Here is a 23,217-nt window from a genome sequence, read left to right on the forward strand (position 1 = left end):
AAACTACAACTCCCAGCATGTCCTTGCACCCAGCTGTTCTAAAAGTTCAGCAGTCAGGACATATGCTGGGATGTATGCTAAGGGTTGTAAATTCAGGGCATGCTGGGAATTGTAGTTCCACAGCAACCTGATGTCAGATTTGTTCTTTTTCCGCCCCAGTGCACACAATGGCCCAGATTCATTATTTGCATTTGCAACTTTTTTTCTGCCTAATTTTTTTTTTTTTTTTTTTTGCCTCTTTTTCATTTGCGACTTTTTTCAAAGTCTATTTTATTTCTTTACTTGTTTTGGTGTTTCTTAGTTGCTGTTTTTTATGTTCACCATTGTGTGCAGAGTTTGGCGTTTCCTGACATTTTCTGCTGCTTCATCAATTTCGACTATTTGAAAAGTCACCAAAACTTTGCATAAACAAACTCCAGTCTGGTCCTGAAGTGATGTTGTTCTCTACTATCTGTGTAATATTTTAGCAGAATATTTATCTTTTTCTTTTTTTTTTTTTGTGCTAGAAAGTCACAAAATTACCTTTTTATTTTGCTCAAAATTCATGAACCGCTTTGTAATGGCGAGTCATATGCAACATGTGACGAAAAAAGAAAAAATTGCCCCCAAAAAATGGTCATGCGCCATTCACAGGTCAGGTGTCACCCTTCACTAGTCCATGAGGTTAATACATTATTTATTGCTAAATCCCAGGTCATATAACTTTTGTCGCTTTTATATTAACACATTCCTTGCTGACGTCTGTTTCAGTAGTTTCAAATCCTGTGTAATAGCCAATATGGCAGAAATTACATCTCCCACAGGGGCTGACACCGAAATATGGACATTTCGGAAGATGCTGACTCCAGGACTCCATGCTTTCTTTAAATCAGTGACACTGGGATGGACGGAAGGATGTTTGCAAGGAAGTTACAAGATATGGGAACAGGATGTTAATGTGCTGATTCAGTTGTTAAAGGGTTACTCCAGTCTTCATAGATGGATATTGTCAGATTGAGCTTGTAAACAAAAATACTTACTTTTCCAATTGACTGCTTGTTAAAATTTGCAGCCTTTTTTTTAGATATTAACACATCTTTTTTTTTTTTTCATTTAAATATCATCACCTTGGAGACCGACCACCGCTGCTGTCCAGCTTGTAAGCACTGAGCTGAAGCTGGCCGGGATCAGGAGGTAACGGCGCATGCCAGGCTTCAAAACAATAGAATCAGAAAAGAGCTTGAAAGCACTGTACATGATAGCTAGCAGAGGTGGCTGGTCTCCAAGGCAACACGCTGTAGAGAAACATGTTGATATCATAAGAACGGCTGCAAATTTTAATAAGCAGTAAATTGCAAAAGTGTTTGTATTTACACGTGCTATCCAATAATATCCATCTATGAAGATGAGAAGAACCCTTCAGAGGGTTTCTGTCAAGCTGTTCAAAGGGATTTGAGGTGCATATGCTCGACCTCTGCTCCATTCCTGGGATCATGGGGAGGTCCAACAATTGAGAAATTATGCCCGACTCTTTCTTATGGATTGGGGGTAATGTTCAAACTTAGCAAAGACCCTTTAAGCCTTCTAAACACTTTGGATACCTGTCAAAAAAAGGCTCCTTCAGTTCCTCCCGACCCCATACAAGTGCGTGCTCGAAGTGTTTTTTCTCAGATGAGGAGAAGATGGAGGGAAAAAAATGTCTCCCTCTTCTCCATTGTGTCAGTCTTTGAAAATTGGACTGCACTTGAATGTCATCTGTGTGCAGTCTGATTCACCCCCCCCCCCCCAATATCGGATGCAAATTGTGCATGTTGCAAATTATTTTGTTTTTTCCTTGGACAGATTTGGTCCAAGGAAAATACCTGACATGTGCACGGCTCCTTAGAATAACATTGTCGAGTACGATCTGATGTTTTAACGGATTGCACTGGGACCAAAAATTCGATCGTCGGCACGAACCCTAACAAGGGGTTGAGCAGGTAGAAATCCATGATCCACAGCCATATTATGGGTCTGTATCATGTGCCCATAGTCTGCGATGGCTCCTACTGCACTTTAACATGCCTGATCATTAAGAAAAAAAAATGTATTGGTTGGGTGTGAAGTCATACTATGGAGGTATTGCACCCTAGAACATAGGGACCCCCTCTAGGACTATGTACAGGCCTCTTAAATCATAAATAATACATCCAAACATACAAAGAGGATTAATAGATGATAATTTAGCATTTTACAGGAACATATCTGTAGGAAGGCCCGAATAAATGAGGACATCTGTAATAAAGCCCCTTGAATGCTATCTGGGGCACCAATATAGAGTCGCACACTAGTGAGGGAGCACTGAGCCTTCCCAGATAGTCTGCAGCAACAATCCATCGTGTGTGTATATAGTTTAATATACCCCAGTCCTATATTTGCTACTGCTAGGTCATTTTTCAATGGGCATCTTGTGAGAGATTCTTGAATATTGTCTGAGACTCATTGGGTGTATGATTCTTCTTAAAAAAGAAAAAGAAAAAAACAGCGCCTCATTACCCAGTCGTGGTTAGAGGTACTGCAGCTCACTTCAACAGATCTATGCCGCTATTGGAGACAACTCATAGACAGGCAAAGACTGATGCCTTGTTTTTCTACTTTTGTACAATCCCTTTAAATAATGCCTTTAATTAGGCCTGCCGGAATCAGGATGGCCTCGTTTCCCCTGTATGTGATGTCCGGCGCTCCTCCTTTCTAGATGCTTTGTAGCCCCCAGCAGGTGCCAGCTCCCAGGTTGGTGAGTTATTTCCCATGTTACATACAGGAGATCAGTGGCGCCTTTATCTCCACCGCTTATCACTTTCCACCCTCATCTGTGAGGCCCCAGCGCAGATCTCATTGTGCCATGAAGTGATACATGATCTCGGGATATTGCCGTCCTCCGCACAATGCACTTGCAGCTTCCGACACTATGAAATTTCATCCTCCGGTGCAGCGCTCCTTTATGACAATTACTTGTCCTGCAGAGAAACTTTTCATGATTCTTACAGAGCTGCGTTTTCTGAATACATTTTTTCAAATATAGAAATTTACCAACTGAGCAAACTAACATCCTGGTTAGTCCGAGCGCAGAGTCGCCTCCAACTGGAGGACTTTGCAGAATCGTATTAATAATTAATTGTCGCTAGTGTTGAGCGATACCTTCCGATATCAGGAAATATCGTATCGGATTGGATCGGGCCGATACCTAAAAAGTATCGGATATCGCCGATTCCGATACCGGAAACCAATGCAACACAAATATCGGAATGAAAATAAACCCTTTCTTTCCTTGTAGGTTAATTCTACATGAAGGAAAACAACTAACAATAATGTAGAATGTATTGGGGGAGGTGGTTGCCCAAATCTATGGGAACAGTGCTCACAGTGAAACATGAAGAGCCGGCAATTCAGCAGCGGCATACACCGGTACCCGACACTTTAGAACAGAAAGAATAAAGTATCACACATAGATTAGATAGATAGAAACATGTCAGTCACATATATATGAAGTACAGTGACAGTGTTGGTTACTGTACTTGTCATTTAGTGTAAAGGATTTATTTAAAAAAATAATAGTGTTTTCGTGCACCGTCTCTTTAAAAAAGCCGGCCGGCAATTCAGCGTCTGTACCCGACAATTTAGAATAGAAAGAATAGAGAATCATACATAGATTAGATACATAGAAACATGTCAGTCACATATATATGAAGTACAGTGACAGTGTTGGTTACTATACTTGTCATTTAGTGTTAAAATAAAGGATTTATTAAAAAAAAAATTGGCGTGGGGTTCCCCGTAATTTTAGTCTCTAGCGGAGGTTAAGCAGACGGCTGGGGCAGATGTTTGAAGCCTGGGAAGGGGGTAATACCCACGGAGCTTCCCAGACTACTAATATCAGCCCCCAGCGGAATACCTAGCCTTTACTAGCTATTAAAATGGGAGACCCCCCCCCCAAAAAATGACGTGGGGTCCCCCCTATTTTAATAGTTAGCAAAGGCTAGGCAGACAGCTGGGGGCTAATATTAATAGCCCAGGAAGGGTGCCATGAATATTGGCCCCCTCCCAGGCTAGAAACACCAGCCGTCAGCCGCCCCAGAAATGGCGCATACATAGGATGCGCCAATTCTGGCACTTAGCCTCGCTCTTCCACGCTACCCTGATGCGGTGGCAGGGGGTAATAGGGTTGGGGTTCATGTCAGCGCCAGCTGCCATGAAGCCCAGGTTAGTAATGATGGGCGTCTATAAGACACCCCATTACTAACCTACAAAGTGTTAAAAAGAAAAAACACACACTACACCAAGAAAAAAATAATTTATTTGAAATAAAACACACCATTTTATTTAATTCTTAGTTTAGTAAAAAAAAATAGTTACCTGTCTACGTTCCTGCGCTGATCTCCCATGCACAGCTGTCACATCTGGAGGTGGTGACAGCTGTACATGGCTGCTGTAAGCTCACACTGCCGGGAACACGTCCGCTCCCGGCAGCGGGAGCCACTGACTGAGGTCACCGGAGTGCATTCAGTCAGCGCTGCTCCGGAGACCTCCTTTACGGCCCTGCTGTACCGTGGGAATTTCTCACGGTACAGCAGGGCCGTAAAGGAGCTAACCGGAGCAGCGCTGCCTGAACTCCGGCGAACCCGCTTATGCTGTCATTCTAGCGGCAGCAGCGGTTCAGAGCGGTCACATTCTATGTGGCTGCTCTAAACTGGAGATCATCGTGGGACACTCGTGGACTACTACGGAGGGGTAAGGATAAGGTTGTGGTTTATTATTTTATATTTTATTACAGGAGATCGATGGCTTCGGGGAATTAGGTGTCTAGGTGAGTATAGGTGTAGTTTTTTATTTTTTACTTTATTTTAGGTGGCGATCGGCGGGGACAGGTAATGTATGAACTAATTTATTTTAGGTAACCACTGGCCACCAATGAAATGTATTTAAAATTTATTGGGGACCAAAAACAAATATATATGGGGGCCTAAAAAAACACGTATAGGGGCAAAAATAACACATGGGGCAGTTTAAATAGCAGGATCAGGCTGATGGGAACTACTGCTCCCATCAAGCTGATCCTGCTGGCACGAGTGGACGGGGGACAGACATAGGCCGATGGGAGTAGTAGTGTCACATCGGCCTATGTCTGCCTGTACGCAGACACCCGCAGACATCGCACAGACACCGCGCACACCCGCATACATCGCACACACCCGCAGACATCGCACAGACACCGCGCACACCCGCATACATCGCACACACCCGCAGACATCGCGCAGACACCCACACCCACCAATCATGATGGGTCTGATGGTCTGGGAGGTGAGGCTGACCTGTGCGGCCGTGGCAAAGTTCATGTGAGTTCATGCAGTCAAGCATGAACTCACATGAACCCTCTGAGGGCACCGCGGCGACTTCAAATGAACAGCTGATCGGCATCACCTGATACCTCAGCTGTTCATTTGAAATAACCGGCGGGAAAGCGCAGCACAGAACGGGAAAGCCCGCAGTGAAGTCTTTTCACTGCCTGCTTCCCCGCCCGGGTCCTTCGCTCCCCGCTCCTTGGTGCTGCGCTCCCCGCCCGGTCCTAACTTACCATCGGGATGGGAGGTGGCGAGGGGAGCGGAGGATCTGGATGGGAGGCTGCGGGGAAGCAGTATGGGGCTGTGTGATTGTTTAAAAGCCGGCGGCTTTTTACCGCCCGCCGGCTTTTAAACAATCAGGAGAATTCTCTCACGCTGGGATGGCATTCTGATGACAGGCTGGATCGCAGCTGAGCGCTGCCATCCAGCTTGTCATCCTTCAGAGACACTGCAGAGCGCAGGCATTATGGGAACTTCCGATTCCGGTATTCGATATTCTAAAAGTATCGGAATTAAGTATCGGAATTCCGATACCGCGAATATCGGCCGATGCCCGATATTTCAGTATCGGAATGCTCAACACTACTACTCACTGAAGAGGACAGACCTCTATTGCCGTCTTGCTCTCTGCACCATGATGGCCTTCGAGAGCCCAGGCGTGAGATAATGAAGAGGCCGAGGCCTTCACGAGAGAGCATCACACTGGTCCTACTCCCAAGATTATGGTGTGAGGTGGCCTAAACGCGCTACCATGGCTGCAGAGTCTCCGGACTTGTCTCCGTCATTGGTCGGTGATTACACAGGAGGTGTAAGTGGCGGGATTTCTGCACGTGGCTCATAATCCAGATGTTTTGAAAATTATGTTTCCGTTTTTTTCGCTATTTGCAGATCAGTAGTAGCCTGTCTATCATCCCGTGATTTCCATCTTTCTACACCTTTCCTTCTCGGTGTTACGTTTCCATAGTTGAGTGTACCGCCCTGGTATCCTGTTCTTACAGCTGTGTCATCCCGAAGTCTTGTGGGAGAGGAAGGAAACATTTCAGGAATTTTTTTTTTCTCTCCCTCCCTTTGTAAACCTTCTCTCTGGGTGGTTGATGTACATCAGATCTATGTATTGTGTAACTCCGATGTCGAGATGTGAGTGGTGCTGGTAAAAGCTGTGACATCTACTACATGCTGGGAAGGATTAAAAGGGGTTGAAAAATTATAGAACAAAATGCATATTTTTGATCAATATTATGGATCTGTATAAAAATTGAATGGGTCTTTACTGTACTTGCAAGTGCCGCCATGCTGTGCTGTATCGTGCAGTGCCAGGGTCACTAATAATCTGTACACAGTTCTGTGCATTTACCAGAAGACTGAGGACATAGCTGTTCCAGAATTTTTTTAAAAATTTTTTTTGCATTTCTAATTTGTGAAAAAATTTGCAGCTTTATTTAAATTTCTTCTACTCTCGGCATTTAAAAAAATAAATAAATGGCTGGTGCTAGGAAAAGGGGGCTGACATTTTTATTACCGTATATTCCGGCGTATAAGACGACCTGGTGTATAAGACGACCCCCCTACTTTCCTGTTAAAATATAGAGTTTAGGATATATTCACCGTATAAGACTACCCCTTTTCCAACGCATACCAAACACCGGTAAAAATTTAAAAAAAACAGATTTGAATTTAACATGGTCCTTTTTTAATTTAAATTCTTATGACATGCAGGTATATAGCAGGAAAACTGTCACTCATAAACATATTAAAATAGGGGGGACCCCACGTCATTTTTTGGGGGGGTCCCCCATTCTAATAGCTAGTAAAGGCTAGGTATTCAGCTGGGGGCTGATATTAGTAGCCTGGGAAGCTCCATGGGTATTACCCCCTTCCCAGACTTCAAACATCTGCCCCAGCCGTCTGCTTAACCTCCGCTAGAGACTATAATGATGGTGGATCCCACGCCAATTTTCTTTTTAAAAAATCCTTTATTTTAACACTAAATGACAATTGAGGGGTTAATAAAGATGCAGTCCCTAAATTATTAATTTTGTAATTAATTTTTCCCAAAAATGTTGACGTGGGGCTTCGCCATATTTTTGTGTCCAGCCAGGTACAGCAGGCAGGAACGGGCTGCCCCCAACCACCAGCTGCCTATTTGTACCTGGCCGGACACAACAATTTAGGGAAGCCCTTTTTTTTTTAATTATTTCATGAAATAATTAAAAAAAAAAATACGTGGGGCTTCGCCCTATTTTTGTGTCCAGCCAGGTACAACTAGGCAGCTGGGGGCTGGAATCCGCAGCGCAGGGAGGCCCAAGCTTTCTGGGCCCCACCCGCTGCAAATTGCAGTCCGCAGCCACCCCGGAAAATGGCGCGTTCATAGAAGCGCCATCTTCTGGCGCTGTACCCAACTCATCCAGGGCCCTGGTGCGGTGGCTCACTGGGTAATAAAGGGGTTAAGGCCAGCTTGGCATTATCAGCTGGCCCTAAGCCCGAAATTCATGGGGTCACGCCAATATTAGACATGACCACCATGAATTTCTAGTAAAGTAATTAAAAAAAACACAACACCCAGAATAAAGTCCTTTAATTGAAATAAAGACACAATTTTTTAATGTTCTAAATTAAACCATACTTACAGTCACGCCCATTCCAGCTGAAGCCAACGATCTCCTGCAATAAAAGTAAAATAATAAAGCAACCTCATCCTTACCTTTCCATGGTTCCCAGGACCGGTCCAGCTCTGCTACATCGAGATGACAGGCTGGACCGCAGCAGAACGCTGCCGTTCAGCTTGCCATGCGGCAGACACTGAGAAGCGCAGGCATGCTTGTGCTCCTCAGTGTCTGACTGTGACGGCATCCAGATGAGCCGAGATCATGTCCAATGAACTCGGCTCACCTCATGCACGTCACTGACAGCGTGGGAAAATTCTCCTGCTCCCCGCATGCGCAGTAGAAGTTTCCCACGCTGTCAGTGACGGACGTGCATGAGGTGAGCTGAGTTCATTGTCGGCTCATCTGGATGCCGTCACAGCCAGACACTGAGGAGCGCAAGCATGCCTGCGCTTCTCAGTGTCTGCGGGATGACAGGCTGGATGGCAGCGTTCTGCTGCGGTCCAGCCTGTCATCTCGATGTAGCAGAGCTGAAGCTGTCGTGGGAACCATGGAGAGGTAAGGATGAGGTTGCTTTATTATTTTACTTTTATTGCAGGAGATCGTTGGCTTCAGCTGGAATGGGCGTGATGGTAAGTATGGTTTAATTTAGAACAATAAAGGATTGTGTCTTTATTTCAATTAAAGGACTTTATTCTGGGTGTTTGTGTTTTTTTTAACTTTGACTATGGGGTTAGTAATGGGGGTGTCTTATAGACGCCTCTCCATTACTAACCTGGGCTTGATGTCAGCTGGCATTATAAGCTGACATCAACCCCAGCCCTATTACCCCACTGCCACCGCTACAGGGCAGTGGGAAGAGCGAGGCTAAGTGCCAGATTTGGCGCATCCTATGGATGCGCCATTTCTGGGGCGGCTGACGGCTGGTGTTTCTAGCCTGGGAGGGGGCCAATATTCATGGCACCCTTCCTGGGCTATTAATATCAGCCTCCAGCTGTCTGCCTAGCCTTTGCTAGCTATTAAAATAGGGGGGACCCCACGTCATTTTTTTGGGATCCCCCATTTTAATAGCTAGTAAAGGCTAGGTATTCAGCTGGGGGCTGATATTAGTAGCCTGGGAAGCTCCGTGGGTATTACCCCCTTCCCAGGCTTCAAACATTTGCCCCAGCTGTCTGCTTAACCTCCGCTAGAGACTAAAATTAAGGGGAACCCCACGCCAATTTTTTTTTTAATAAATCCGTTATTTTAACACTAGATGACAAGTACAGTAACCAGCACTGTCACTGTACTTCATATATATGTGACTGACATGTTTCTATCTATCTAATCTATGTGTGAAGCTCTATTCTGTCTGTTATAAATTGTCGGGTACAGATGCTGAATTGCCGGCCGGCTTTTTTAAAGAGACGGTGCACGAAAACACTAATATTTGTTTTAATAAATCCTTTACACTAAATGACAAGTACAGTAACCAACACTGTCACTGTACTTCATATATATGTGACTGACATGTTTCTATCTATCTAATCTATGTGTGAAGCTCTATTCTTTCTATTCTAAATTGTCGGGTGCCGGCTTATGCCACTGCTGAATTGCCGGCTTTTCATATATTGTCACAGAAGCGATGCGAACTTCCCAGCTCCGGACACAGCGCAGCGCTTCTGTGACAAGTGAAAGCTGTCGGCACAGAAGCCCTGCGCTGTGTCCGGAGCTGGGAATACGCAGCGATGTGTCCGTTTCAGCACAGAAGCGCTGACCGTCTGGACCTACCGCCACCGTATTTTAACTCCCTCCACCTTATATTAACTCCGACATGGCAGGGATACGGCCACGGCAGCTTATTAACACCCCCAGAGTATCCCCGCATGTAAATTTCTGAAAGTTCAAAAGCATTACCGGCGTATAAGACGACCCCACACTAGACAGAAGATTTTTCAGTCTTCAAAAGTCGTCTTATACGCCGGAATATACGGTATAATTTTATGTAAAAAATTTGCAAACATCTAGTGCTCCAGAACATAGATTTGACTTTCAGGTGCTACCAGAAATTCACAAATTTATTAAGAGGCCTGTGTCACGTTATCACTTTGCCGATTCTTACTCCGATGCACATTAGGTTAAGACCTAAAGAGTCTTAAGACAGAAACAGATATCAAAAGACTGAATGTCACTTCCAAACAGAATACTGGTCTGAACAGGTGCATACTAAGAGTAGCCTTTTCCATACATAACTAACAAATAAAGTTGCACTCTGTGATGCTATAGCATGAAAACATGAACTTGGAAGAGCATTACTGCTCTAGAAAATAGGAAAAAACAAAGATACTTAGCACCTAATTTGCCAATTCATGCATGCCCAGCAGCCGTGGAAAAGCGATCTTCTTATGCTGGGAACCTGTCCTAATGTGATTCCTTTCCTGAGCGGATAGCCTACCCATAATAATGTAGGCCATCAGCCCTGGAGAGGATTCACATTAGGATAGGTCCCCAGCAAAAGAAGATCACCTTGCCGTGGCTGCTGGGCATGCATGAATTGGCCAAATTATGTGCTAAGTATCTTTGTTTTTTCCTATTTTCTAGAGCAGTAATGCAGTTACAATTTCACGTTTACATGTTATAGCGTTAGAGTGCGACTTTATTTGTGAGTTGAGACCAAGGCAGGGTTGAGACCGAGGCAGAGTTGAGACATTCCTCCCATTTGTGGATTCACTTTTCCCTCAGCTATTACTAATGACCACATTGGTGATCCTGCCTATCTAGTCTCCAGCAATTTAATACATGACAGGAGTCATTATAACTTGGGTAATAGTTGTGACCTTTTTATTATTAAGGGAGATTTACCAAAATGTAAGTTATACCTCGATTGCTGGGGGTCCGATCACTTAGATCTTAATCGATCCTGAGAAGGGGGCTCTGGAGCGACAAAGTAGCTAACATAAGTTTAGGTGATACCCTTTGTCTTGGTGCAACTCTTTTAAATAAAATAGTTGTGGTCAGCTTCTTCTGGTTTGTGTATCTGGTCATTGTAATAGCCGCACTACTTCATATTGTGTTTATATGGATGGTGACTAGGACATGTGATTTTTGTTTTTTCTCAGTTAAGTGAAGAGTTAGAGCAACCTCCGGAGGATGCGGAGATCCTGGAGGACATGGATGAAGAAGAGGATGACCAGGAGGATCCTAACTCCAATACTCTGCCAGGTGATCTTCTATCTCACCACTAGAATACCCATCAGACAGCTTAGCCAGATATATGGGAATATAATGGTGAAGTTAAAGGGTTACTCCATATCAGGAGGTGATTGGGTCGGTGACTTAAAAATGAAAGTGTGAACACTAGCATAGACTGATCCCGCATGTAGGAGAAACATTTAACTAATGGGAATATACACAGTTAAAATTCTTTAATCCGACATCCAATAATCCAGAGTCTCATGCTCCAGCGCTTATTTTTGGCACAACACTGCAATATAATGGGACATTTCAAAAGGCTTTTCCAATTTAAAAAAAATTGGAAGAGTGTTTCAAGTGGGGTACCACAAGACTCTGTCCAGTGTTGTTCAACATTTTAATAAATGATCTAGATAAGGGAACTGAAGATAAACTAATCAAATTTGCAGACGATGCAAAGCTAGGAGGGATAGCTAACACTAGAGAAGGCAGAGAAAGAATTCAGAAGGATCTAAATAAGCTTGAACAATGGGCAGTGACTAATAGAATGGTATTTAACAGGGAGAAATGAAAGATTATACATCTGGGCAAGAAAAACGAAAATTACATCTACAGAATGGGAGGAATAGTACTAAGCAACAGCACATGTGAAAAAGACTTAGGTATACTAATAGATCATAGACTGAACATGAGTCAACAGTGTGATGCAGCAGCAAAAAAGGCAAATACAGTTCTGGGATGTATTAAGAGAAGCATACAGTCTAGATCACGTGAAGTAATTGTCCCCCTCTACTCCTCCTTGGTCAGGCCCCATCTGGAATACTGTGTCCAGTTCTGGGCACCACATCTTAAAAAAGACATTGAAAAACTGGAGCAAGTTCAGAGAAGAGCGACCAGGATGGCGAACGGTCTGCAAACCATGTCCTGCGAGGAACAGTTACAGGATCTGGGAATGTTTAGCTTGCAAAAAAGAAGACTGAGAGGAGACTTAATAACTGTCTACAAATATCTGAAGGGCTGTCACAGTGTAGAGGGATCATTCTTATTCTCATTTGCACATGGAAACACGAGAAGCAATGGGATAAAACTGAAAGGGAGAAGACACAGATAAGATATTAGAAAAAACTTTTTGACAGTGAGGGTGATTAATGAGTGGAACAGGCGGCCACGAGAGGTGGTGAGTTCTCCTTCAATGGAAGTCTTCACAGAGCGGCTGGACAGACATCTGTCTTGAGATGATTTAGTGAATCCAGCATTGAGCAGGGGGTTGGACATGATGACCTTGGAGTACCCTTCCAACTATAACATTCTAGGATTCTATGACTGACAAAAATGTTCCTTTGGAAAACTTTAAAGAGTAACCGCCGGTTTACAGCTTTCTTCATAAATTAATAATAGACGTGACAATAAGAATGTTGTGTTATATCTTTTGTTTTTCCGACACCACCTTTTAAAGATTATTTATTTATTTATTTATTTATTTATTTATATATATATATATATAAAAAATCTCAAAAGAATGCAGCAGCACTCCAACTTAACTTTTTGTTAACACATGTGGAATTATATACTTAATTCATGGTTTTGATGCCTTCAGTGTGAATGTACAATTTTCATAGTCAAGAAAATACAGAAAAATCTTTAACTGAGAAGGTGTCCAAACTTTTGGTCTGTACTGTATATATGTATGTGTGTGTGTGTGTGTGTGTGTGTGTGTGTGTGTGTGTGTGTGTGTATATATATATATATATATATATATATATATATATATATATATATATATATTGCAACATGTTTCAAATTTAGTCTGTTTTAATCTGACGAATTTACCATGGAAACAATTAAACTACAGTAATAACATTAATACTTAGCGTCTTTGTATGACGTACAGGAACGGCCATTCACATACATACAAAATCCTCTTTGTCATCAGTTCATGGACAGATTATTAGAGTCATATGCCAGGATGTCCCCGCGCGCACAGCAGACGCCAGTCACACCAGTTTATTCTAGTTGCTGGGCTGGGTATTATGCAAAAGCTAATACTTTAGCTTCAGGTATCACAAAATTCCATTTTGGCTGTGTGCCCACGTAGCATTTTTCAAGCGTATATGCTGCGGAATTTCCGCAGCGTAAACGCTTGAAAAACGCATGTATATCCGCACCCCATGGTCCCCAATGGGATTCCGCAAGTTCTATGCACATGCTGCGGATTTTTCCGCAGCGTTTATGCCGCGTTCAAAAATCCGCAGCATGTCAATTAATTTTGCGTTTCCGCAAGCGGAATTGCCTTTGTCCAATGCATAAAAAACGCAAGGCAATTCCGCATGTGGAAAACGCGCGAAAAATGCGCGATAAACGCGTGTGGAATTCCGCATGCGTTTTTCCGGGAGAGGACTTGCATTTATGCAGCAGAAATTTTCTGCTTCATAAATGCAACGTGGGCACATAGCCTTTCAAAGGGAATTTCATTATAAAATAGTAGCATTGCTAAGCAGAGGGACAATCGAAGTCTCCAGGTGATGTCCCCGGCTTCCATAATGTTGCAGTTGTACCTTTCCGACCTGCATATCTAGGTAATATTAATATTTGGCAGCCTGAGAAGGATCAGAGACTTCCCCCTTTGGAGCCATAACTCCGTGTTCACACATAGCATGCACATAGAACATGGCCTTTTTTTTTTTTTGCATTTAACAGTTCAAGCAAAATGGAGGTGATTTCATGATTACTTTTGCCCACTGTGCATTTAACTATGCAATTTTTGGTGTGATTTCCCCCTTCCTCCTATATAATCCTATGGGGAGGCTGAAAAAATGCATGTAAAAACATGATTGCATAAAAAAAACATTCAAAACCCTGCTTCAAATCTGCACCAAAAATGCATAAAAAAAACAAACCAGGATAATGAGAGCAGATGCTATTGCATATTTTGGTGCAAAAAAGAAGCAATGTTTTCATACGTGAGTTTAAAAAAATGTTTTGTTTTTTTACCTCCACCTTAACAAAGCCAATAGAGCACACTGCACTGGTTCACTTGGTAGGGCTGGACCAGCTGGCAGCTATTCCTCCCATCCCATGTACACGTGCAGTTTAGCCGAGTGTGCATGTGAAAGCTTTTCTTGTAGAAACTAAAGGATGGGGCTTTGGAATTCAACATGCCTGATCCTTCCTTCAAATGGCCCTGTACACATTAGATGGTCAGCAGGTTCTGCAGAAATCTGTGGGTTTGGGCAAGATTCATTAAAGGATCCTTACAAACGTACGGGAACCTGGAGGGGTCCTCTTTGACCTGATGTTTCCTGCAGGTGAACTTTATGGGTTCTCCTCTTTGCCGTGTCTTGTGCAGACATTTATGGCCCAGTGAAGGGACGTCCTCCAGAATGTTTTTCAGACCTGGATCGAGCAGGAAATCTCCCTCTTCCTTAGACCTCCTGAGTTCCTTCAGTCCTGTCCTTTGCCTTTTCTAGCTGCCTCCCTTAAAGGGGTTGCCTGGGCATGTAATATACTGACCCATCATCCGTAGATCAATGGGGTTCTGACACCCGGCTCCACTGCCATAAGCTGCAGCTCTGCTCCTATTTTCTTGCATTAATTTAATAATCAACATTTTATGACACCTTTTTGTTTTCCATTCAGCAGAGCGGGATTTGGACAGGAGCAGCCCCTCTGTGCGATTCAGCAGGACATGTCTGAAGAACGTCTTCTCTGTGCTGCTCATCTTCGTCTATCTGCTGCTGATGGCGGTGGCAGTCTTCCTCGTCTATCAGACCATAACGGACTTCAGGGATAAGCTAAAACACCCGGTCATGTCTGTGTCGTACAAAGAGGTGGATATTTACGAGGCTCCGGGTGAGTGTGCCCCTCTGGTGTATTTATCTGGTGAGTGTGCCCCTCTGGTGTATTAGCTGCACAACCTGGGAACCCTGTAGCAGAGCAAATGGTTAAATGGGCATCCAATCTCTTATATTTAGAGTAAGCCATCACTGTATTGTGAGTGTTGATGTTTGCATCTATCTCCAGTAAAGGGCCCATCACATGCGGAGAGGGTGACGAAATGGCACAAAAATGAATAGAAATTCCGACCACTGACAGCAGCGCGTCACAGGGCCCATCCTCAAGACAGATGGAGGTCCTGTTAGTGGGAACCACATCTACTGTACATATATGGGAAATCCTGTGGATAAGCCATAAATGGTTACCATGAGAATACCCCTTGAATAGATTCTGTTGTGGAAGAATTGTTTTTAAAGACGATGCTCTGCAGCTGATGTGTGTATTATGAGGTTCTGCGGCAGCTCAGGCTGGTATTGATGCTTACAATGAATACTTTATTGGTTTCGTTCTTCCCCCTTATTTTCCTTTGTCTGATACTTCAGGAGATTGGAGGGGCGGCCTCGTGCTCGGCCGATGCTTTATCTGTTTGTTCTTAGTGGCTTTGTAGACGGGCAGACACCGTCCAGTACAGTGGGAACCTCGCTGAATAATTGACACTTCTGTTGGAGATAGCGGCTCTGCAGGTTTCCACAATCACCTGTCATACCACATGTCTGTTTTATTAAATGCTTTCTCACAAAATACCAATTCTGAATCCTCTTTTCTTATATCTGTTAGTCGTTCCTCTGTTATTCCTCCTGGAAATGTATGAGTAAATTGACAACCATTCCCGTTTGCCAGAGGGCTGTTATCCCTGTACAGTCCGGTGATGGCAGCACAGATTAGACACTGGCAGACCGTGCAGAGACACAACCATGCTGGTAACGCCCCCTTTTCAATTTATTTATACATTTCCAGGAGGAATAACGGAGGAACGGCACAATGCTGAACGCTAAGGATCGATGGTGTAGAATTTGCGTTTCAGATAAATTGCACGGATTTAGTAAGACATAATCAAATGGATTATTAGAAAAGTTACTGCGACTTTGGTGAAGGAACCAGATTGGCGGTGGTGTGAACGAGGCCTCTTATCTCTGCATTGTTGTGTTGCAGGGATAGCCATCTATCCGGGGAAGGCTCGGCTTCTGAGCTGTGAGCATCACCTGTACGACCACATCCCACCACTGCGGAGTCCCGGTCAGCCGGGGAAGAACCAGTGCGTCACCCAGACCATGAACTACACCGACCCCTTCACCAACCAGACAGTGGTAAGCCTGCCCCACTATCTCCTAACATTAAAGGGGTTGGCTAAATTTCTAAACTTCTATGCACCTCAGTGGATGGTCCGCTCTGATGGAATACTGAAGGCTGCAGCCGATTACCCGTTAACGATTGGTTGCAGTGGTCACACGACATAACAGTGTAACAGTGCCGACACTGGAGACTTCATACTGGTCCAGTAGGTAAGTATAGCATTTTTTTATTTCTTGGGGAGATTCAGAATAGGTTGTCCAGTAGTGGACAATCCCTTTTAAGTTTTCGTCTCCATTCACATACATTGTATAAATCAGGTTTTTGGTTGTTTTTTTTGTCTGGCAAGACATACAGGTGCATCTCACAAAATTAGAATATCATCAAAAAGTTAATTTATTTCAGTTCACTCGTATATTATATAGAGTCATTACAAACAGAGTGATCTATTTCACGGGTTTATTTCTGTTAATGTTGATGATTATGGCTTACAGCCAATGAAAACACAAAAGTCATTATCTCAGTAAATTAGAATACTTTATAACAACAGCTTCAAAAATGTTTTTAATATCCGAAATGTTGTCCTGCTGAAATGTATGTTCAGTAAATGCCCTCAATACTTGGTCGGGGCTTCTTTTGCATCGATTACTGCATCAATGCGGCAATGTGGCATGGAGGTGATCAGCCTGTGGCACTGCTGAGGTGTTATGGAAGCCCAGGTTGCTTTGATAGCCGCCTTCAGCTCGTCTGCATTGTTGGGTCTGGTGTCTCATCTTCCTCTTGACAATACCCCATAGATTCTCTATAATAGATTCTCTATGGGGTTAAGGTCAGGCGAGTTTGCTACCAATCAAGCACAGTGATACTGTGGTTTGTAAACCAGGTATTGGTACTTTTGGCAGTGTGGACAGGGGCCAAGTCCTGCTGGAGAATGACATTTCCATCTCCATAAAGCTTGTCGGCAGAGGGAAGCGTGAAGTGCTCTAAAATTTCCTGGTAGACGGCTGTGCTGACTTTGGTCTTGACAAAACACAGTGGACCTACACCAGCAGATGACATGGCTCCCCAAACCATCACTGATTGTGGAGACTTCACACTAGACCTCAAGCAGCTTGGATTGTGGCCTCTCCACTCTTCCTCCAGACTCTGGGACCTTGACTGAGCAACAGTCCAGGTGTTTTTCTCCTTGCCCAGGTAAGACGCTTCTGGAGTTGTCTATTGGTCATGAGTGACTTGACACAAGGAATGTGACACTTGTAGCCCATGTTCTGGATACGTCTGTGTGTGGTGGCTCTTGAAGCAATGACTCCAGCAGCAGTCCACTCCTTGTGAATCTCCCCCATATTTTTGAATGGCCTTCTCTTAACGATCCTTTCAAGGCTGCGGTTATCCCGGTTGCTTGTGCACCTTTTTCTACCACACTTTTTTCCTTCCACTCACCTTTCCATTAATATGCTTGGATACAGCACTCTGTGAACAGCCAGCTTCTTTAGCAATGACCATTTGTGGCTTACCCTCCTTGTGGAATGTGTCAGTGACTGCCTTCTGGACATCTGTCAAGTCAGCAGTCTTCCCCATGATTGTGGAGCCTACTGAAATAGACTTAGGGACCTTTTTAAATGCGTAGGAAGCCTCTGCAGGTGTTTTTTGTTAATTATTCTAATTTACTGAGATAATGACTTTTGTGTTGTCATTGGCTGTAAGCCACAATCATCAACATTAACAGAAATAAACCCGTGAAATAGATCACTCTTGTTTATAATGGCTCTATAGAATATGTGAGTTTCACTTTTTGAATTGAAGAACTGAAATAAATTAACTTTTTGATATTCTAATTTTGTGAGAAGCACCTGTATAACTAAAAATAGTTCTCTGGGTTAAATACAATCTTCACTGGGTGCTTGAAGTCTCTCAAAATGACATAACAAGCCTTTCTGACCCGCTGTCACCACCATGGATTCAGCGCAAGCTGCTCTGAGGTCTGCGCTGATGCCAGGAGTCGTGACGTCACTGCAGGCTGTGATTGGTTGCAGCAGTCAGGTGACTTGCAGAGCGGGTGATCTGATGATGCACTGTTCGAGTCATCTGACAGCTGCAGCCAGTCACAGGTCACAGTGGCCCTGTGAGGTTATCACTTCTGGTGCCTGAGCAGACCCCAGAGCAGCTTGCGCTGGAGTCACAGGTGACAGTGGGTGAGTATGGCACATTTTGTTATTTTCAGAGACGGGGCAAGATTTTTTTTAGTCTGGTACACTATGAGAACCATTTACAGGTCCGTTTTGAATGACCTTCTAATATATCTTTAGATCCATTAAAGCTCGGATTTATAAATGCTGAGCACTAGATTCCCGTGTAGACATAAATCTGGATGATGATAATATTGCAGCCGCCACTAGAGGGAGCTCATGGCACACTTATACATTGAGATCAACAATAACACCGTATTCAGTGAGCTCCCCCTAGTGGTGTCTGCATGTTTTCATTTAAATCTATGATAAAATTTGCAAGGTTCTCTTTAAAGGGAATATGCCAGTATGATCAAGTCTCCGAAGCCATATATAGTACGGACCAAAAGTTTGGACACACCTTCTCATTTAAAGATTTTTCTGTATTTTCATGACTATGAAAATTGTACATTCACACTGAAGGCATCAAAACTATGAATTAACACATGTGGAATTATATACTTAACAAAAAAGTGTGAAACAACTGAAAATATGTCTTATATTCTAGGTTCTTCAAAGTAGCCACCTTTTGCTTTGATGACTGCTTTGCACACTCTTGGCATTCTCTTGATGAGCTTCAAGAGGTAGTCACCAGGTAGTCACTCATAGCGTGTGAGTCCTTCATGTGTTTTTGAGCAAACTCTATGCGGGCTTTCATATGTCTTGCACTGAGGAGAGGCTTCCATTGGGCCACTCTGCCATAAAGGCCCGACTGGTGGAGGGCTGCAGTGATTGGAGAAAGTTCCACAAAGTCAACTATCTCCTCACTGCATCTCTGGAGCTCAGCCACCGTGATCTTGGGGTTCTTCTTTACCTCGCTCACCAAGGCTCTTCTCCCACAATTGCTCAGTTTGGCTGGACGGCCCAGTCTAGGAAGACTTCTGGTGGTCCCAAACGTCTTCCATTTAAGGATTATGGGGGCCATTGTGCTCTTAGGAACCTTGAGTAATGCAGAAATTCTTTTGTAACCTTGGCCAGATCTGTGCCTTGCCACAATTTTGTCTCTGAGCTCCTTGGGCAGTTCCTTTGAGCTCATGATTCTCATTTGGTCTGACATGCACTGTGAGCTGTGAGGTCTTATATAGACAGGTGTGCGCCTTTCCAAATCAACTCCTATCAGCTGGACACCAATGAAGGAGTAGAACCATCTCAAGGAGGATCACAAGGAAATGGACAGCATGTGACTTAAATATGAGTGTCTGAGCAGAGGGTCTGAATACTTATGACTAGTGTTGAGCGAGTATGTTCTGTTAACCCTTTAGCCGAGTATGCTCGGGCCGAGCTCCGAGTATTTACAGCTGCTCGGTGATCTGTATGAATCACTCCCGTGTGCATGATTTGCAACTGTTTGACAGCTTTATTACATGTGAGGAATGTCTATTTCTTACACATTCCTCACATGTAATAAAGCTGTCAAACAGTCACAAATCATGCACACGGAAGCGATTCAAACATATCACCGAGCAGCTGTAAATACTCGGAGCTCGGCCTGAGCATACTCGGCGAAAGGGTTAACAGAACATTCTCGCTCATCACTACTTATGACCATGTGATATTTCAGTTTTTCTTTTTTAATAAATTTGCAAAAATTTCTACATTTCTGTTTTCTCCAATAACCCCCCACGACCGCAGCAAAGGAGGATGTCACCCCACCCTAAAAGGGACAGAAAACACAAAGAGGTCAAATAGCCACTCACTCCAGTGTTTTTTTTCCTGTCCCTATTGGGATGAAGAGGTCATCCAGGGTGGTCTGTGCTTGCGGCAGACACCTAGCATACCTTTTAAGCTGGGACCAAGCGGTATTCTCCTCCTCCCCGTATGCTGCTCCCGCCTCCAACGGGGCTCGGGACCCCCATCCCCACCGAGTCCGCGCCTGTGGGTAAGATCTAGTGGGAGTCGGGCTGGAGACCTCCTTGAGCTCTCCAGCCCAGCTCCACCTCAGGCGATCTCCATAGCAGGGGAGACGCGCGCCAGATCCCGGAAGTGACACGGACCGCTGGATTACGTCACTTCCGGTCTGCGTTCCACCCTGGAACGCAGGAGCCTAGAAACGGCCGGAAAGTGACGTGGGACGCCGAAACAGGGTCCCTTAGGTTATGTAACGGGTCTGGGAGGCGGAACCTCTGAGCAACTTATACAAGGGGGTGGTCCTTGTAAGGAAGCGGGTGGCGACCAGGGAAGACAGGCAGGCAGTCACAGCAGGTGACCGGGACAGTCTCTGGGTAAACGGGCAGGAGGTCACGGCAAGTGACCGGGACAGTCTCTGGGTAAACGGGCAGGAGGTCACAGCAAGTGACCGGGACAGTCTCTGGGTAAACGGGCAGGAGGTCACAGCAAGTGACCGGGACAGTCTCTGGGTAAACGCGCAGGAGGTCACGGCAAGTGACCGGGGCAGTCTCTGGGTAAACGGGCAGGAGGTCACAGCAAGTGACCGGGACAGTCTCTGGGTAAACGGGCAGGTACGACCTGTAACGGCTGAGCCTCCAGGTAGGCTAGCAGGCAGATGGCAGATGAGTGCTCCCAGGTGAGCAGGCGAGAGTCTCAGGATAAGCAGGTGGTCACAGCATGTGACGGCGGAGCCTCCAGGTAGGCTAACAGGCAGGTAGCAGATGAGCTCTCCCAGGTGAGCAGGCAAGAGTCTCTGGACTGGCAGGTGGTCACAGCACGTGACGGCGGAGCCTCCAGGTAGGCTAGCAGACAGGTAGCAGGTGAGCGCTCCCAGGTGAGCGGGCAAGCTGGTTCATAGACAGACTGACAGGTGTCGGAAGGCAGACCGTCGGACCTCAGGCTAGCAAGCAGGTAAGCGCATGACAGGCAGGCAACTGGCAGGCAACAGGCAGGTAACAGGCAACGGGACCTGAGGGCTGAAGCAGAGTAGTGAACAGTGCAACAACATTGCTCGGGCACCTCCATTTTGGAGGAGGTGCCTTATATATGGAGGGATCCTCCGGCCATTGGCCGGGGACTCCTTAGGGCGACGCGCGCGGCCCTTTTAAGAGAGGGGGAGCGCGCGCACCCTAAGCATAGTGACCGGGGGAGAGCGGGCGCTGCAAGCAGAGCGGGAGGAAGCCGCCGGGCACGGAGCAGAGAGGTGAGGGGAACAGCGTCCCTGCCTAGCAGGAGGCAGGGACGCCGACGCTACAGTCCCCCCCCCCCCCTTTAGGCCCCCCCTTTTTTATTCCAGACAGAAATTTAGCAAGGATGAGAGGGGCATGGATGTTCTCCCGGGGCTCCCATGTTCTCTCCTCAGGACCAAACCCTTCCAATCCACTAGAAAAAAGGTCTTTCCTCTTACCCTTTTGGTGGCCAGAATGTTCTCTACCTCAAACTCGTCTTCAGCAGAAACCGGAGCAGGAGGCGTACCTGTAGACTTGGAAAAGGAGTTAAGTACCACGGGTTTGAGAAGAGATACATGGAAGGAGTTAGGGATCCGTAAGTTGGCCGGGAGTTTCAATTTATAGGCCACCGGGTTGATCTGTTTGATAACCTCCAGTGGGCCGATGAACCGAGGCCCTAACTTATAGGAAGGAATCTTGAGCCAGACATATTTGGATGAGAGCCAGACTTTATCTCCGGGATGAAATTGTGGGGAATCCAGGCGTTTTTTGTCGGCATGTCTCTTCATCCGCTCGGACGACTGAAGGAGTGCGGATCGGGTACTCTCCCAAATGGAGGAAAATTTGCTAACGAGAGATTCCGCGGCCGGGTTGTCCACAGAGGTGGAGACAGGAAAAGGGATCTGAGGATGCTGACCGAAGACTACAAAAAACGGGGATTTAGAAGATTCGCTCTCGTGATTGTTGTAAGAGAACTCGGCCCATGGTAGGAGATCCACCCAGTCTGAATGGTGGGCATTAACGAAGTGCCGGAGGTAACTGGTCAAATTCTGATTGATCCGCTCCACTTGACCATTGGACTGTGGGTGGTAAGCGGAGGAGAAGTCCAGGGTGACGTCGAGCAGTTTACATGTGGCTCTCCAGAAGCGTGAGGTGAACTGAACCCCACGATCCGACACGATGTGGAGAGGCAGACCATGGAGACGGAAGATGTGGCGGATAAAGTCTTTAGCTAGCTCGGGAGCAGACGGGAGGCCTGGCAGGGGAATAAAATGAGCCATTTTGGAAAAGCGGTCAGCGACCACCCAAATGACCGTACAACCGGCAGAGACGGGGAGATCTGTTATGAAGTCCATAGCTATATGTTGCCACAGGGCAGCAGGCACAGGCAGAGGAAGAAGGCGGCCGGCAGGCAGGTGTCTCGGAACTTTGTTGCGGGCGCAGGACACACAGGCAGAAACAAAGTCAATTACATCCTTGTGCAGGGTAGGCCACCAGTAGTGCCGGGTAATAAGCTGGAGGGTCTTTTTCTGACCGGCGTGCCCAGTTAGCTTAGACGAGTGACCCCAGTGTAGAATCTTCTCCCGATCAGACTCCGTTACGAACGTCTTACCGGGAGGGAGACTATTTAGGCCCACGGGGGCTACCTGCATTACTCTGGCGGGATCGATGATGTGTTTAGGCTCCTCCTCAAGATCAGACACCAGAAAGGATCGGGACAGGGCGTCAGCTTTGATGTTTTTGTCAGCCGGACGAAAATGAAGAATGAAATCAAAGCGGGCAAAAAACAAAGACCACCGGGCTTGGCGCGGGTTAAGTCTCTGGGCGCTCTGGAGATATGCCAAGTTCTTGTGGTCAGTGTAAATTATTACCGGGTGGAGAGCCCCCTCGAGCAGGTAAC

General features: G+C 45.3%; 1 protein-coding gene across 3 annotated transcripts in view; it reads left to right on the forward strand.

The window, feature by feature from the left end:
• Positions 1–23,217, forward strand: part of PACC1 (proton activated chloride channel 1) — a 40,505-nt gene that overhangs the window by 319 nt on the left and 16,969 nt on the right. For 2 of the 3 annotated variants that reach the window (XM_073673304.1, XM_073673307.1), the window contains exons 2-4: positions 11,059–11,161; positions 14,768–14,980; positions 16,118–16,272. In XM_073673304.1, the coding sequence (XP_073529405.1) occupies positions 11,059–11,161; positions 14,768–14,980; positions 16,118–16,272 (471 nt within the window). The remainder of the gene's footprint in view (positions 1–11,058; positions 11,162–14,767; positions 14,981–16,117; positions 16,273–23,217) is intronic. The other variant, XM_073673306.1, reaches the window with a different exon arrangement.

This window comes from Phyllobates terribilis, unplaced genomic scaffold (genome assembly GCF_046119375.1).
Source record: "Phyllobates terribilis strain yellow unplaced genomic scaffold, ASM4611937v1 Scaffold_3__8_contigs__length_932513732, whole genome shotgun sequence".
NCBI classification, from domain to species: Eukaryota; Metazoa; Chordata; class Amphibia; order Anura; family Dendrobatidae; genus Phyllobates; species Phyllobates terribilis.